General features: G+C 35.3%; 1 protein-coding gene across 1 annotated transcript in view; it reads right to left on the reverse strand.

Annotated features, from left to right (window-relative positions):
• The window catches only part of LRP1B (LDL receptor related protein 1B), a 375345-nt gene that overhangs the window by 155930 nt on the left and 200283 nt on the right, over nt 1-19132 (reverse strand). Inside the window, exons 26-30 of the mRNA XM_059476167.1 lie at nt 15121-15252; nt 13721-13948; nt 10734-10908; nt 10325-10419; nt 6710-6859 (exon numbers count right to left, since the gene is read on the reverse strand). Coding sequence (XP_059332150.1) covers nt 6710-6859; nt 10325-10419; nt 10734-10908; nt 13721-13948; nt 15121-15252 — 780 coding nt within the window. The remainder of the gene's footprint in view (nt 1-6709; nt 6860-10324; nt 10420-10733; nt 10909-13720; nt 13949-15120; nt 15253-19132) is intronic.

Consider the following 19132-nt stretch of genomic DNA (forward strand, 5'->3'; position numbering starts at 1 on the left):
CAATCTAAAAAAAAACAAACCAAAATGCCCAAACAAATCAACACAAATTCTGAAGTACAGACTCCTTGAGGTCATACCTCTTATGACTTACAAACACTTGCCAGTTATGCCCTAAAACCTTAGAAATAAATGTTTCAATTATTTAGAAAATGCTACGTGACCAACAAATACCACTGCAGTCTCAAGTAAAGAAAAAAACCAAACCAAAACAATTACATGTCTATTTTTGACCATAATTCTAAGTTAAATTTGGACTACTTCTCTCTACATTATTGATATTCTGTCAGTAGACAACTCATTTATGATGTCTACTATTCAAGATTGACTAATTATTTCTATATTAATAATAAAATATAGTAAATGATTTTACAAAAACCTACTTCAGCATAAAGACAACTTGCTTTCACACACAAGGGACAAAAAATGCTGTTTTGGACCTTTAATCATCAAACTAAAGTGATTTATCTGCTTGATTATGCTAACAAGAATGTTGCTCGATCACTAATTACAACCTTGTTGCTGAAACTGGGTTATAATATATATTAAAATTGTTGTATTTATCCATTCTGCTGGGTAATTAGCATTAAGCACAGCAACATATTGGGAAACAGCAACTTCAGATGCCAAAAATTGCTACCCTGGCTTTGTGGACAGTCCTTTGGAGACTTCAAGTAGTACTCTGAATGCAAATTTCGATGGGCAATTAGTTTTCATTAATGGTGGTTTGAGTATTTATGGAAGACAACTATGTACTGCACTTAGAGCTGGGCAAATTGCCTAGATATATTTCATATATTAATGCTAAGGTAATGAATGGTGTTACAGCAATTAGAAGATTGATGACTTGGAAAATTAAGGTGTGTGTGTGTTTGAAGTCCCCTGATCTGAGCAGCCCCTTTCACTTTGCAAACAGATACAGCAAAGTCACAGCATCTGGGCTGCTAAGGAAGCATTCTGGTGTTAGCTTTGAAACTTTATTTAGGATGAAACATAAATCAAATGACCAATATACCATCTAATGCACGACGAAAATTAACAGGAGCATGAATATATTTTGGTAATATTAACCTACATTTTCTGTCTAAAATGAAATACTATAATTGTTTCTTTCAGTTTTGATGGCTTGATAATACAACTTGATGGCTATATTTATATACAGTTTTTGTTCAAAAAATTGTCCTTCTAATATCTGCATGCCCATTGAAAAGCTATTATGTATATTTGATTTTGTTGTATTGCTGATTGAATATTTTTATATGAACTTCAAAAGAAATAGCCCTTACACATAAAATCATTCACTATGTGGAGCTACTCTATTTTATACCAAAAAAAGACCAAATGCACAACAAATTATATCCTCATTATATTCTTATTTTGTAGAGACATGAGCTGAATGTTGTGGCTTTGTGTCAATTGTATTTCTGTGAGGACCTGATACAAAATCCAATCAAATGCAACCACTAAAACTGCTGACAGAATCCTTCAGCATCCCTTTCTCCTCAGCTACAGACTTACAGTAACTAATCAATACTTTTCTAGTTTCTCATTCAGAGTCATTTGTCATTCAAGAAACAACACACCAGTTTGGAAACACGTCAGATATTGCTGCGAGCTCCTCTGCATCTCAGATTGTGTGAAATAATGACTCTGCTCCCCAACCCAGAAACACAGCTCTCACATCAAAGGAAAATTTCTAACCAATCTCAATAACAGCCAATGAATCGTTTTCACTAAGTAACTTGGAAGGCAGGAAACGAGACTTTATGCAGAATTCCAAATATATCTTTATCATTTGATCCCACTGAAAACACTGGCTATCAGGAAAATGGCTAAAATCAGATATTGAATGGTAGATTAAACTCAAACTTTAAGACAAATATAGAATGCATTTTATTCTCCTTGAAAAGAATTCTGCTGTGCTGTATAAGACATTCAAAGATTCTTTCACATGGAATATGCTGAATACCAGAACAGGGAATCTATTTGATATCAACTTATAAATTGTGCCAGCAGCAGGTGTTGAAAATTATGTAGGGCACAGGGTGCTGTGAATTATAAGCTTCTAAATTACTAAAAAAAAATCAGCAGAGGTCTTTGAAGAAAATAAAATGTCAAGTTTACATAGTCAGAGAAGAAAATTGCTATGACCAAATGCAAGACAATAACCACTGGGAGGTACTAGACAAAGCATTCATGTGGTTTTGAGTGATAGATTAATTAAAAATGGCTGATGTTCCATACACTGACATCTCACAGAGTGAATATGGATTTGAAGAAAAAGTGGTAAGAGTGGGAAAGCATGTAGGACTTAATGGATTTACAACAACTTTTTTGTAATACAGAATGGCAACAGCACACTTTTGTTTTTTGATATGGTTAAAGGCATGGAAAAACAGCCATTTTGTACATATCAAATGGAATATTATTTTCATCCCATAAAATAGGATGAAAATAATATTCCATTTGATATGTACACATTCAAAAAGATTTAGCAAAAGCAGACACCAAAAGACTAGGAATTTTGCTCAGCATATTGAAAAAGAAAGATTGACACTGCTGAGTAGAAAACCAATAAATGAAAGACCCAAAACCCAGAAATATGTGAATTATATATTGTTTCCATTCCCCTCAAGGATAAACCTGACAGTTACCTTGGCACCAACTTGTTTGCTAACATTATTTTTTATATCTTATCATTACGTTCTATAAGCTTCCACTAAAGAATGCAATAGTAGGAAAATGTAAAACAGAGCCTGGAAAGGACAAAACAACAGCAAACATCTGAAACAGAAGTGGTAACTTCCAAATGGTTTCCAACAGCTAAACTGCAATGCTAAAATAGAGGAATTGGAAGCAATAAAAACAATGTGGAGATTGAGGGGTCGTGCTAAAGGAGAATCCTCATTGCTGGTGAAGCTCTGAGCCACTCCATGAACTGTATTACAAAGCAAACCAAAACCTTTACTGACTTCACTGGCAGTGTCCATTGAGCTCAAATCAAAGAACCAACCATGGAGGGCCTAACTGCTTCTCCATTCCAATACAGAAACTAACAGAATCACAGATCAAGAAACTCAAGCTATCAGAACAGCACAGAGACTACCAAGGCAAACCAGAGAATTCTTGATTGGGCCAGGCCTTGCCCAGTCATTGCCTTTTTTATAGCTCTGAAAAATCTTCTGGAACGTGAAGTATAAGATACAGCAATAGCCACTGGGAACTGTCAGTTCTATGAGTTTTCTGTGCAAAATTCTGTCCAGACATGGCATGGAAGGCATTAGCTCTTGACACAGGCTGTGGGATTCTCTTTTGGTGTCTCTGAGATCACACTTTCTCACAAGGAGACTGATGGCTGGGGAAGATGCCTCCCAAACACTAAAGAAATTTTCAAAATCAACAGCTGAGGTGCTTGAAGAGACACCAGTGGCGTAGTAAATTTATTAGAAATTAATTTTTTTTCAGAAGATCCTTCCTCCTTTAGAGCACCTAGCCTTGGCAGGGAATGGGTGCATGGCAGCCAGGGCTACCTCAGACCACATTGCCCATCCCCTCTGCCCACTGAGGTGCCCTCACTGTGTCCTTGTCCCAGCTCCCCAGTCCAGGAAAGGTCCTGGAGATCAACGAGTGACCAACTCTGTGACCTGGTGACACAACTGTAAAAAAGGGAGTTCCAAAATACCAAACTCCATCTCCTTTTTCTGCTCAGTGGAAACATAACCCAACAACATGACAAGGTCATATAGTAAAACATACCAACAAAGAAAATTAGCTGTCCAAAACACCGCTTTTATCTGGGAAAACACTAAATGCAAAAGACAGAATAATGCAAAAGATTATTATATATTAATTCTGAAGATTACAGAACTCTCCAGCACTGAGCAGAAATTAAATTCTACAAAACAGTAAAGGGTTTGGGCACAGGTATCATCTCTCTCTTCAGTCAGTGATAAATTCAAATGGTACAAAAAAAATATAGCTCATTATATACAAAGAGGAGAAATACTTAATTCATGCTTTATTTTGTTTACTGTGGTTTTAGATACAAACAGTCAAGAAAATTTAGGAATAGGAGCAAAAATGATGCAATAAACATTGCAATTACTGTGATTCACCTGCTTAAACCTCTGATTAAACTTGTAGACAAGCAGATCAGCAGGGGTAGTAAATTTTCATACCCTACCACATTAAATCTTTCATTGAAACAAATTAGTCATTCTTCTTTACTTATATATTTTTAGTTATGACCATTTATCAATTAGATAAACTCTTATCTTGCTTCATATGGCACTGGGTTTTCTGTTCTGACCCAATTTACATGCACAAAAGCCTGCTTGTAAGAAACTGATGAACATCCACTCACTCTTTAGGAAAATAATTGGCATTTATATTACCACAGTGTGTTCCACAACATGGAAACTTACAGGAGAAATGAATGCAGGAACTTTTCACGTTTTTCAATCAGCACATACAATACTGTGATAAAACTGTATGCGCTTGTACTTTTCCTCCAGCAGATTTTTATGAGGAATCCCACTGCAATGCCAAAATGAAGTTTAGCACAACTATGACTCTAAAACCCCAAATCGAAACAAACAGAAAACTCCAAACTCTTTGTAAGTTTTGTTCACCATTGTCACAGACATCTTTTGTGAAAAATCCTTTCCTTAGGATTTTTCCTCCTGAGAAGCTGGGAGGCCTCAGGAACAAAATGTAAACAATGGTTATCGGTTATCTGCTGCTGTGGAATGTAACAGGTGCATCTGTGATTGGTCTCATGTGGTTGTTTCTAATTAATGGCCAATCACAGTGAGCTGGCTCAGACTCTCTGTCCAACACAGGAGCCTTTATCATTCTTTCCTATTCTATTCTTAGCTAGCCTTCTGATGAAATCCTTTCTTCTATTCTTTTAATATGGTTTTAATGTAATATATATCATAAAATAACAAATCAAGCCTTCTGAAACATGGAGTCAGATCCTCATCTCTTCCCCAATCCAAGAACCCCAGTGAACACCATCACACACCATTTTTAAAGGAGCGAGAATTGTCACCACCCATAAAAACCAAGCATCCCAAACTATTAATATTAGAGGTACATGTGATAACACCAACATAGGAGAAATTCTTCCACCTCCAGATGTGCAAAACTTCAACTACTTTGATGCACTCCTCTTTCCATGGCAGCTCTAAACTCTTTATTCCCTGTCCCAAAGGGATCTTCACTGCTGTGTAGCCTCTGTGGATGGCAGGTGAAGACCTGGCACCTCCACCAGCTCAGTGACAGAATGAACCAACAAAACACACTTTACACCTGCTGGTAAAGGCTTCCAACAGCTCCCCAGAGTAAGGGTCATTTATTCAGTCTACATCCAGTCACAATCCAATCAATGAAAAACAATTTGTCCAAATTAACATTCATGATTCCTTCTGACACCAAACCTGCTCGTGGTTATGAATGCGCATATGAAATCATAATACCCCCAACAGATACTGACAGCATTTAGAGTTCAGTACTGGCCAAATGGGTGTATACTAAATCTAATTTAGTAATCACCACTTTAAATATGATATAATTTACACCTATGTGCAGAAAAGTAATTTAATCTTATTTCATTTTAACTACCACATCATCTATATGTGCGTAATTATTATTTAATCAATCAAATAAACTATTTCGAAAAAAGAAATATAAAAAATAATAAAATATTAAAAATAAGAAAAAAAATAACAGTAATAAGAAAATGTAAAAATAGTAAGAATCACAAAAAAATATAAGCAATATAAAAATTAATAGGAAATAGAAAAATATTTCATAAAAAGACTGGCAGTTGATAACCCACTCATCCCAACAGAAGTCTGTTAATCAACTGAACTTTTTTTTTTGAATATCCAAGATAAATACAAGTGATTCTTAAGTGAACCAGAATAAAGGTCAGTAATTTACAGGAAATATGGAAAGCTCTAAAGTCACCTCCAAAAAGCAGAAGCATAAATGTAAATTCTGAGTCAACCTGGAATTTATTACTACACTCTGTCCCAGCTACAACAAGGATCAAGAGCTGCATATGATAAAAAGTCCATTTGAAGCAATATTTTCCTAATATTCAGTGATCAGCAATTAGCTGATTTTTTAGTTTTTCCTTATGCTACTCTTCTTTTGATTTTTCTGATAGATGTTTAAGAACATTCTAAACATTATTTACCAAGTGAAACCAATGGAATATTTTTCTTTCAATCAATTTAATACATGGAATATGAGCAGACATCTGAAAATCCAAATCCTCAATCATCAATTCATACCCCAAAGAAGTCTTCCCAAAGTGCCAGGCAATCCAAATAACTGGGAATAATCTGAATTAAGTAGGAGGAATTGAGCAGAGGAAACACGTAATGGATAATTCTGTGTAACAAACAGTGTAAAAGCTCCTTTCCCTTTCAAAATTCTTTACATATAAGCCATCAATTTGTTACCTTCATTCCTCTATAGAAATATATATATATATGCAAGTATACAATTAGAAATATCCTTGTAACAGAAATTGCAAACTGTTCAATTGAACATAAAGAACTTTTCATGGACAACACAGTCTGACTTCTGAGTGCTCTGTATGCATTATTTACATAAAACCAACAATAACTTCCCTAAGCTTCTTATATTTCATTATTAATTAGCTTTGAATAATTAAAAAATATATTATCACTGGACTTACCCATAATGGTTAAAGCTGTGGCTTTTGTTAAATCTTCTTTCATTGATTCAATTATTTCGAGATTACCACCATCCAAATTGCATCTACTTATGGTTCCATTTCCTGAACTGATCCAGTAAAGCTTGTTCTCCCCATAATCTATTGATAAACCTGTAATTAACACATACAACTTTAACTGTGGCTTTAATGGATGATATACATTGTTAAACTGATTTCATTATGAAAGTGCATTACACATTAAAAAAATAATTTGCAAAAACTAAACTTGGTCATTTCCTACGGAAAAAAACCCAGGCTTTTGGAAAGAGGAGTTTCTTTTATTTCTTTCAGCACTTACGAAAACCAGTGACTGACTGATGAAAGAGCATTATCTGGAAATGAGGAATTACTTGAATAAGCTGAAGTCCTAAGTAAGGGTATTAACAACTCGTGAATGCAAACCAGAAGCCATCATTTATATTTTAAAATTATAATTACACAGGGAGGTGGTAAACAAGGTACTTTTTGTGATTCAGAACTATAAAAAGTCTGTTCTCTCCCCGCTTAGGATGATGAAATACCAAAATCTAATCCAAACTCCTGATAAATTTATAGTATTACTTTTCATTTTGATTCATCGTGAACTGACCTCATAATCAGTTCTTTGGAGCTTGAAGCAAGAGAACTGTCAACACAAAGACTTGCAAAATAAGCTACTAAATGAATAAAGTATAGAGTTTTCTGAAAGTAAGGGCAAAGAACTAGGAGATAATGTATTTCAGACTTCTGTAATCCTTTAAAAATGTTCAAGAAGTGGCAGCAGGAGATTTTCCACAGTGAAACATTCTTGGCATGGCAACAATACCCGCCATAACAATTTGCTTCAGTGCTCCAGCTTTCCCAGAACTCATGCTAAGTATCCAGCAGCAAGTTGCCAAAAAATAGTGTATTTCACTGCATGGGTCAAGCTCTGGATATTGTACTGTAATCTTTTCCATCGTGGGGAAAGATGTTTTGGACACCCTGACAGGAGAGAGCAGTGCCATGAGCTGCAGCCCTTACAGCTGCCATCGTGTCACTACTTCTTCACGCACGTTTGACACAGAAGGCCAAAAGGTGTGTCTGCTTTCTGAGCTTCTAAAAATCACCTTTCCAATCCCTTTGCAGGGACTGATATTTCCTTCCACCTCTCTGCAAGGGTATTATCCAGGAGGAAACATCACATGCTGGGGAGAGAATCTGGGGCAGTGCATTCAGGAGGGACTCGTCTCCCAGTGTCACATCCTCACCAGCTTCCCTTCCAACACAGAGCACCAGGGGTCCCGGACACGGGCACAGCACAGGAATTCCCAGCACAGGGAACTTCCCTGGGAATATCAGCGTGGCTTCACAGGGAATACACCAGCAGGAAGGCTCCCCTGCTCCGAGATGAGCAGCATTTGGGATCTGCCAAAGCTCCTGCCCGCGAGCTGCTGCTCACAGATTGCCCCCGGATGGGATCTGTTTGTGAGGCTCTGCCAGGGCCAGCTGAGCAGCAGTTACAGCCCTGTCCTGTCTGGTTTATACTGCAGATATCCAACTGGTGCTTCTTCACGCAGGCACTCCAACTACACACCATCAATTGACATGAAAAACATTCCTGTCTCCTTCTACTCAAGTCTAGCGCGTTATTCTCCCCCAAACACTTTCTACCTATTACCAACCTTTGCAAAAATACAGTATTTGCAAAATAGGCTGAGCATGTTTAAATAGATTTTTTTTTCAGAAATTGTCCTGCTTTACTAATGAAAACAAGTGGATTATTAGCCATAAGCATCGCAGATATTAACGATTGAATTCAAATGTAACTGACTGGCTTAAACCTTATGAGCTGCTAAAGTGAATCTGAACGTGAGAATTGGACAATGCTCTCAGGGAATTCAAATGAGCAAATGATTTTCCCAACAAAGTATAAAATTAAGCAGGAATTCTGAATTCCTAAGAACACAGATTGTTGGCACTCCAATGACCAGTTCTATCAACAAATATATGTGTTAGCACTGTAGACTTTAGAACTGCAGAATGGACCAACAAACCATAACTAGTTTGTACTAGTTAAGAGAAAAATAAATTATATCATCTGTCATTCTCAGAGTATCAGTTCCCAAAGTTTCCAAACTAAAAATACTCTTGGTACTAACAGAAAATACTATAATTGAAAAATTGTCTCCTTGTTTTGACGGAGGTCAAATAGGAGAAACAAATCCATCAGCTTAATTCAGGTCACAGACTGGAAAACTCGTATTTTTCAAATTCTGAAATTTTACATCAAGAACATCCCATCAATTTCCAGGATATCCAACTCTAATAAACCAGATATTTGTCTTTTTCAGCAATCTACCTGAGAACTCCCCAAACACTCAAAATTAGCACTGCATGAACTAGAGCTTCACTTAAGGAAAAAGACAGTTTTCTCAGAGCACAAATGAATTAAATTAAGGTTTTAAGACTGCTGCTTTCTAAATGTTTAGAAGGATTTCATTGTTCTTAGCATGGGACTGTATTTTGCTGATGGAAAAAATATTTAAACCATTGAAACTGGTATTTTGCATTTATTTTATTTAAGAGGTTGATACTGGAAACCCTAAGCATTGCAATTTAGGGCCTTGAGACTTCTGATCACAAAATATTCAGAGCAAAGTTTTGCACACAGTCCTTAATATTGTTCTAATGTTATTAAAAGTGGTTTTTTCTTCACCTTAAAAGTAGTGGGTTTGCCACTCTTTTCTCTTCAGATAAAAAGGTAATTGTCTCTTCAAGTGGATAGACAGATAATTTTATCAACAGTAAAACAGTTATCAAGTAATTTCTACAAAATTCATTGAATTTAGGCTGTAAAATGCATGTCATGTTGCTCTTATGTCAAATTTATTGAATTCTTTAAATCACTTTCACTTCTACTTGCTTAATGCATTCACTTGTAAAAAAAAAATGTTTTTAAATCACTTTATTGGTGGGCCATTAATAAGGCAGCAACAATTGACATAACTACTTTAACTCCCTAAAAAATGAAATTATCTACAAAGAGAGACTTGAACAAAATAAAAAAATACACATGGAAAAAGCTATTCTTTTTTTTTTTTTTAAGTGCCATAATTTATCAATTATGTGAATCCTCAAATACTAAAACTGAGGTTAAGTCATAATATGAAAGTCATGCTTCAATGTTGCATTTTCCTCTGTGTGAAAAGTTAAAGGCCAGTCTATATTTTGATTCTGTAGCTGAGATTCTGGGGAAGGATCAACATTTGCAGTCAAAGCCTCTCACAAATATCCATGGACTTATTAAAACCCTGACCTCCACATTTTTGTAACCATGCTACAAAAATTGAGAAATACAGGTGGGCTCTCCTTCAGTCTACTGTAGTCCTAAAAGTCAATATTACGCCACTAAATCTACAGTGGATTTCAGTTTGAATGGGCTAAAAATATCTTAAATTGTGAAACACAACAGTAACACAAGTGTTGTTCATTTCTTTATGTCTGTTCTTATCACTGTAGATGAAAAACATCAGTGTACATTTAAATAGGAATTCAAGATAATGTCCAAAATAAAACACTCTCAGTTAAAAAAGAAACAGGAAAAAAGGTATTTACCAACAGGATCTTTTTGATTCTGAAAGAGAATTTTGCTGTTGCTGCCATCCATGTTTGCCATGTTGATTGTGTTGCCATCCGTCCAGTAGAGCTTCCTGAAGAGGAGAATTTAATTATTTACAATATTGCTTTGTACTCACAGTGTTTCCAATGAGTCAGTAGTGAAAACATTCATCAATTTAGGAGACAAAGTGCACAACTAATAAATAATAAGTAAAATAATACTTATGTTATTTAATCAGCAGCCTTCTAAAGGAAGTATTCAGACAAGATATTTTCAGTAAAATCTTTAGAATTCATGCTTTTAAGTTTCAAAGAAAACAGAATGGCCAAACTTAAAATATAAATGAAGAGCCACCTTCTGATGAGCTTTACAGCAGTTTATTTATCACAATCATGGACACCTTACCCTTTTACTGGGTGAACTGCAAGACACTGGGGTTTATCAATTCCATGGATGATTGAGGTTTTCAAGGAACCATCCAAATGTGCCACGTTAATTTGGGTTTCATCAAATTCTGAGCTAATCCAGTATAAATTACGGGATATCCAATCCACTGCAAGACCTCTGATACTCTGAATATCTGCAAAAAGGGAAAGCAATTTGTTTGATTTTCTTTCTGGATTGTTGTCAGTGTTAGGGATAAAAAATAAACAAGAATAATTTATTCTACAGTTTGTTAACAATACTGTGAAATATTCTATTCAGATGGATTTATTAACTAGTTGCTAAGAATTAATAATCTTTATTTTTCTTCCTGGGCCTGATACACTAACAATAAGAACATGAAAATCACGCTGAATATTCACAGCATGAAACCTATTATCCCAAAAAATTAATCAGAGGTGCTGAACTTCTGCATTGTATTTTTCTATTTCAGAAAGTGTTTATTGCTCAGCGGCATTCTAAAACAGTGCTCTGCTGAAATTTAAAAGCCTCCTTCCTACTTCAGCTCCACAAGGCTCAGTGCAGAGGTTCTGTATTAAAACCACTGGTCTAGAGCATAGTTCTGTAGCTCTTAAGTACTTGTGTCACTGGAGAAGATCACTGGTTTTATTTTTGAAGGCTTTGAAGACTTCAAGTTACTGCCCTGCTTTCCTTGATATGGCAAAACATCCGTCAGCCAAAGGGAAGCAGGGAATGAATTCTTTATTTTGCTTTCTTGCCATTCATAGCTTTTACTTCTCAAATTAAGTTGTTTTTTATAAGATACACAAGACTTTTCTCACTTTTACCCTTCTGATTCTCTTCCCCATGAAGGAGCAGCTGTGGGGAGCTGAGGGTCACAGCACCATTATTACCTGAGGCAGCAAAACAGGAATATGATAAGGCTGATTTGGTAACTTGATGGTCTTCCTTAGCAAGGTATTTAAATAAATGTCAATCTGTGTTAAAATCTGCCTGAAATACTGAGTGGAAAGTCACTGCTCCATCCTAGGTACCAACATACCCTGGGTTAATAGTGGTTGGCATCTTTGTGGAGAAGGGAACAGGCCAAGGGTGATCCAATGATTCATTATAGTTCATCATTTATACACATCTCCTGTCAGCTCCACGTGGTAATTTGCCCTGACAGCATTATTGCCCTTGACAAACTGACATGGAAGTGGCTGAGGACAGGTTTGCACGTCCATGAGGCTGAGCAGTGACTGGGCATTAGGAAGTCTGCCAACATCACAGAATGCAGCAAAGAACACCAAACACACAGTCCTTGACCCATTTTAAATTGCTCCCCTGCCCTTCTGGTTTTTTTTTTTTTGTTTTGTTTTTTTGTTTTTTTTTTTTTTGCTTGTAGGATAGAAAATAATAATTTTATACTCTTAAAAAGATTAAAGTATGACTTGGCATCTTTGTGACACTGGCATGAGACTTCACCCAACGAGAAGCCCAGCAGGATGTGCTCACAAAGCTTCTTATGTTCTTATAAGAAGTATAAAAGTATAACTGCAAGCAAATGAGATACTTTACACATAATAAATAGTCTTTACAATGTTTTGATGTGCCAGAACACTGCAATTTTCTCAAACTTATGATAAAAAAGTTACATCTGGAACTAAAAAAAAAAAAAAAAATCAAAACAAACCACAAAAACTCTACCACAGAAACCACCATAATAAAAGGAATATGAAAGAATAGCATATTTCTTTTGGTTTCATTAAGTTCCTTGACAAGTTCAGTGGTTTTTGTATAATAAACAGCTTTTTTATTCTACTACTTTCTGAAAAAAAGCAAGCAAAAAGTTCCTCTGTGGGGCACCTGAATACCTGATATAAAGATCTCTAGCAGGCATTCTACGCCTTGTTCTCATTACTGGGACTGAAAAACATATCTGATTATTAATAAAGTTATCTCTGAAAAAGCAGGGGGAAAAAAATAGCTATGCAAAAAAAATGCATTCACAGTCTAGAAAATGGGGAAATTGCCATATTTGTCCAAACATTTCCCAGAATGTGCTAACACAGAAGAAATTTCGTCTAAGGTGACACAAGGGGCGAGAGCTTGAACTCTTTTCTACAGTCCCCAGATAATACACTATATGGTTTATTTGTTGTCCAAGTCAGAAAAGGTCTGATCTTACACAACTGAGCTATTTCTTTTCTCTTCCCCAGCAAACATTCCTTAACTGTTGGGGAACCAGAGTTTGCAAAATTTGCTTTCACATAGTCAGTTTTTCCTATTTTCAAGCAGATAGGTTCATTAAAAAGTAGAACAATAAGTGCTTTCAGGAGAGGAACTGCCAGTGGTTGGAAACACAAACCAAATGTTACCAGGGACAAAAAATGGTTTTCACTTCAGTACCAGGACTACTGAAATAGGGTTGAAGCAATCAGATATAGACTTTATATTCATTAAGTTTCTGTGCTTATGTACGTATTCAGTACAGAAAAAAAAAAAAACAAAAAAAACCTACATTACACCAGTATCACCAAAATTACCAGGCTGCCATGTTGTGGTTTCACCAATGGTCCCAAAGCTGGGAGATCTACATGGACTGGAAAGAGAAAATAACCCTGACAGAGCCAGTTTCATTGCTAGGTCAGCCTAGGTAGCCAAAGGACACAGGAAATTCCTCAGTGCAAAGCTATTTCAGTACACTGTGCTTCTCCTGCTTTTTATCTTTATTCTTTCTACCTTCAAGACATTAGCTTCCTTTTTTTTGCTACACATTTCAATCTTGTACAAAATCAATGCAAAATTACATCTCAATTTGTTTACATACAATTGAATTATCAATCAATAAAGTGAACTGATATGCTACAGAAAATTCTGCTGGCTTATTGTTTAGATCAATTATCCAATACCAGGGCACGTTACACATATCAACAATGTTCCTATTTTATCATGCTCATTTACCTAGAAGGAATTATTTTTTACTTCAATGCTGTGCTGTTTACCTCTTGAAATGATGGTTTCTAAGCCAGTCCCATTGATGAAGGCACGTTTGATGGTCTGTGTTTTCACATCAGTCCAGTATAAACGTTCCTCAACAGCATCAAAATCTATGACTGTCACATCATCAATGTCAGGAACAGTGAAGGCTGTGATGAAGTTGAAGTATGGGTTCTCTATGTCCACCCCTCTTATTTCTGAACGCCTTGCATAAAGGAGAAACTTCTTTCTTTCTGTTAGAAAAAGGGAAATGTCATTCCTCATCTTCTTCACAATATCCCTAATAGAAATCAAAGTCATTCACTTGAGAGCACTTTACAAATGTGTAGATGACATTTATATATGTGATTAAACATCTCCAGAAAACCTGCAGCCTAGTGACACTTGAGAAATAATGTTATAGAGCATGAAAATCACAGAAAAAATATAAGAATTCTGTATATTGGACATTGTCACCACACCTCTAAATCAATATGAGTGTGAAAGAAAAAAATGTTGAAAATGTTGTTTTAAACATTTTCCTCTCTTTAGTCCACTCAAATAAATCCTGTTTCACCTGCACATCATAAGAGATATTAACATTTGGTATCTCAGGGTATCAGATTCACTGAAAAAGGGAAGTTTTGCAAACAGCAAATGTTTGTGTGCGAAAAGCTAACAGTTGGAACAAAAAGGGCAAATTGGTTGTTTTAATTTACACCTCCTATAGTGAAAAGGGATGATAAATTAATGGCAAAGCAGAGCTCTCTTTTTAATCTCAAAATTCTTAATGGTTGTTTGTTTGCAGATGCTTGCTCCAATAAAAGTAACTTTGTTTCCCTGTAATATCCCTGACATGCCAAAATATTATTTTCTTTTCTATTTCTTGAATGTTATTAATCAATAGTAAAAAGGATAATTTAGTACAAGGTTTTATAGATAATACACACAATTACTTGACATTTCAAGGGCTTTTAGAGCTTAAAAGTGTGTATTGCAGTTTTTTATAAAACTTCCCTGCAAGGATGCACTCCTAATATTTACTCATTGTTTTTTAATCCTTGAAAATGAAAATAAGACAACTCCAGAGCAGGTAGAGATTTAAGGTATTAGGCATCTTTTTGTTATTCACCTTACCTGACTCAGAATGTTGGGAGGATGCACATTTCAGTATAAAGCTTTCTGTTTTGCAGAGATAAATTTTATGAACACATCACACACAGCAGCAGCACAAAGGAACAGCTGTGGCAGCAAATATCAAAGCACCACAGACCTCAACTATTAGAATAAGTCATCGATTCTCAAAAAGCAGCCTCTCCTTTAAAACACACCTTTAAAAAGCACTGTGCAGATCTTATTTTTAACATTAATATGCCTGTTGATTCTAAAATCAATGCAATTGCCAGGCTGTGGGAGGAAAACGTACCATAACATGTTTTTTTGTCTGGAGACAGTTTCATCAGGTGTGGGCAGGCACAGGCAGCGCTTCTGTTGTGATTGATCAGACACATGTGAGAGCAGGGACCCCTGCCCTCGTTAGCAGCACAGGGGTTGGGAGCTGAAACAGAATCATTGAAACACACGACATGTAAAAACACTTGTTAAAAATCAGGGTTTGCCAAAGTGAAAATTTGAGAAAGTAAAAATTCTGTCCGAAGACAAAGCCAGTATAAGTGATTAACTGGGCTTTTGCTCTAGTAATTTCTTATAGGCTAATGTTCAACTTATAGGCAAATATTTAACTCTAGTCCAAGAAAATATATCTGTATCTATAAATAAATACATATATTTATTTATATATGTATTTATTATATATTATTATAAATATATATATTATCTATATATAGACATCTATATCCATAGACATCTGTGTAGGTATATACATCTATATATAGATATCTATAGATATAATATATTCGTCCCATAGCAACACCTTTAGATATATCTATATATCTGTACATATGCAATTTTTGCTTTTAAATACAGCCAAAGTGTATAATTTTAATTTTAGGAAGCCACTGGATATAATTTTCTCACAGAGATACTAATTTTGCAGCCTTTTAATAAGATTTAAATCTTACACCCCTAATCAAGGCACATGGGTTTAAAAAATGTCAATATCATGTGGACCTGAAAAACAGATTTAATTGTGTGAAAGCAATAGTCAAATTTTAGATTATGAGATGAACTATGGTAAATTCAATTTCCCTCTCAATTAGATTTCCTTACTAGAATATTAGTTGGAAATCTAACACAGAAAGAGAATCTGAAAGAGAAAAATAAAAACAAAAAACCCAAAAACATACAAAAGTATTTCTGCTTTTCCCAAAGAAAACCTCTGCTATGTGTAGGTTTTCACAAGTTGCTTCCTATAGTTCAGTGATTGAATAAGATGTGCTAAAATTGCTTTAAAGAGCAGGAGCAAGCTGACCAGAGAGAATCCCCTTAGTCTTACAAAACCTGGAAATTGTTCTTATCATCTTCATTCCTTGCTATAAACCCCAAAGCTCCAGAGCACTGCTGAAGAGACATTTCAAGCATAAACAGAAATAATGCTGATTCTTCCTTTTGTAAAAAGAACCCAACAAACAAACAACAAAAAAACTTTTGAAAATTAGCAATGATGAAAAAGGGAAGTGGGATTGACTGACTTGAAGACAAACTTTTAATTAACAAAACCAGTTAGTGAGTGTAGAATATATTCCTCTAACATTGTGCTAGACTGCAGTACAAGTTATTGGATAACCACAGCAATCTAATGTATGAATTTCCTCAAAAAATAAATTTAGCTCAACCTAAAGCACTAAAATTTGAAGACAAAATCTGCTTCCTTGAACCATTTTTTTTCCACCAGTGCTTGCTTCCTTAAATTTATCCAGCAGTTCCTGAATCCTTTAACTACTTACTTCTCTAGCCTGTACTGTAGGAAGAAAGAAGCTTTCAAAATTTTGGAAAAACAGGTTAATTACAATTGTAGCCATCCTTCTATTAAAACAAAACAAACAAAAACCCAAACCAAACAAACAAAAACAACAAAACCCAACCAACCAACAAAAAAAAAAAAAATCCACCCAAAACCAAACCTAAAACACCAAAACACACAAACCAGGCTTTTACTTTTTTCTATAAAATCATTTGCCCCTTTTGAGCACTGGAGGCCACTCAGCCTTTGCCAGGAACTAAAAAAGAAGAATGTTTATTTAACATCACTTTTCTTGTATCAATAGGAAAACAGATAAAATCTGGGTGATCTCTTGCAATAAGGTAACAACTTCATGTGGAAGACAAAAAAAAATGTGAAGTTGAAGAAAAGACACTGAAGTTTACAAGGCTCAAGGACCATTTCCAATTATTAATTAACTATTAGTAAAAAGAAGTCACCTATACCCATGAAGTGTACCTCAGGAACAAAACACAAATTAGAGTTTTGAAAATACTGTGAAGGAGATCACAGAATCATTTATGTTGTAAGGGATATCAGGACACCAGGTAAAGATTCAACTTTCTCCAAATTTTTGGCATTTTTTCCACAGGTGTTGCAAGACTGTAAAAATCTGGTCCTGAGTTTTGCAGAGAAGAATTTCCTTTCATTTATTTGCCAATTTCTGTGGAATTCCAACTTCTCTGTATGCACACAACCATCTGTGACAAGGATTTACTTTGCGCCTAAGAATAATTAATCCTTATTTTGTCTTTGCATGCAAGTAGTGCTCTATGGGATGGAATTAAAAAAGAACAACAGACAGAAGAGAATAAATTAAAGGCATGGTGGTTAATGATTATTTTAAAGAGAGTGTTGTAGCTCAAGTGTGCTCCAAGCATCCACCAAGCAGTCAGTGCAATTTGTGTCCTGTTCACATCCCAACTCCCTCCATATTGCACAGAACACAAAATTGGTGGGAAAAGAAATGTTATAAAGCAGATGTGTTTGTTTCCACATGAGTGCACAACTCTAGGAGCAAAGTACCGTGATCTAAACATTACTTCTAGCAACACATATTTGTAGATTCCTTTCATATTCATACTGCTTTCATTGAATAACAGCTAAGCCTGTTCTTTATTTCCTAATAAAAACTAATTCTCCTGAGGGCACACTGTTATTGCTCTGACTCTCAAAAATTTGGCTTTTTTATTTTCTTGTGCTCATTCTAACACTTCTATTTCTATTGTGAATATCCTCATAAGCATTTTTTACTCACCTTTTCTGTGCCATTTATGATTTCACAGACTGCCACCATACAGAAGCCTGTCTATAAATGATATTTCCAGCAGCATCAGCCAACCTGTCTCCAGAGCAAAACCCATCCCATACTCTTGATCAGCCTTTGAGGCTTCCTTGATGTGCTGTATATGATCTGTATGCAGTATTCCAGCTGTGGGAGTGGTATGGATTATACAGCATCACAGTTCACTACCTGTGCTGCTTTACTCCTCTCCTAATCATTTCCACCAATCTATTTTCCTTTTGATCACAGCAAGGCACAGATCTGGCATTTTCCTTGACTGGACAGCCTTTTTCATGATTTGATTGATTTCCAGTGCTGATTGCTTGTCAATCTGTTTGTGTCACAGGTGTACACATGTCAGTGCTGTCACGTTGCTTCTTGACTGCTCTCTAAAACTTCATTTAAACAAAATGATTATTTTTCTTGACCAGTAACCCTTAAAAACAACCTCCTTAGACATGCCATCACCAGCTGACAAATGAAAACTTACTCTTACAGCCTCTCAATATGCACTTCCTATGGCCAACTCATCCCCTGCATTAACTTCATATTGAGCTTGTCCCTTTGTGGCACCAGATTTTAGTGAGACAAATTTTGATCTTACACTTTAACAGTGCTAAAAATGTTTGAATTCTGCCTAAACCTTCAAATATCTGCACTACAGTCAAATCAAAAGGTGCTTTCAAATTGCTAGCAATTGATTCCCACTCATATTTAAAACCAGTTACAGATCAAATTCTCTGCTCTGTATTGTATCCACTGTCGATACCTCCAATGGAATTGCTTTTCCTAAGGCCAAAGTACTCAGCCAAGGTAAATCTTTATATTGTCTGATTATATCTGATTATTTTAAGACCAATCTTTGAAATTTGCAGGTTAGGATGGATCAGATGTGGAAATTCTAAAGTAAATATTTATTTCCTCTAATCACTCTGATTCAGTTTTTAATCTTTCATTTCAAAGATTAGTAGAAAAAATTACATATTCACCGGGAAACTAAATAAACAGCAACATACCACAATTCTTGATAAAGCTTTGAAAAATCATATAAATATTATATATACATATAAAATAACACAAGTAAATATATATTTATAATATCACTAATCATATATGAATATATATTTATAAGTTAAATAATATATATATTGGTGTATATATTTTGCATTATTTATAATACATGTATCAAACTTTCTGCTCATTTTGAAGTAA

Source organism: Ammospiza nelsoni, chromosome 7 (assembly GCF_027579445.1).
Source record: "Ammospiza nelsoni isolate bAmmNel1 chromosome 7, bAmmNel1.pri, whole genome shotgun sequence".
Classification (NCBI taxonomy): Eukaryota; Metazoa; Chordata; class Aves; order Passeriformes; family Passerellidae; genus Ammospiza; species Ammospiza nelsoni.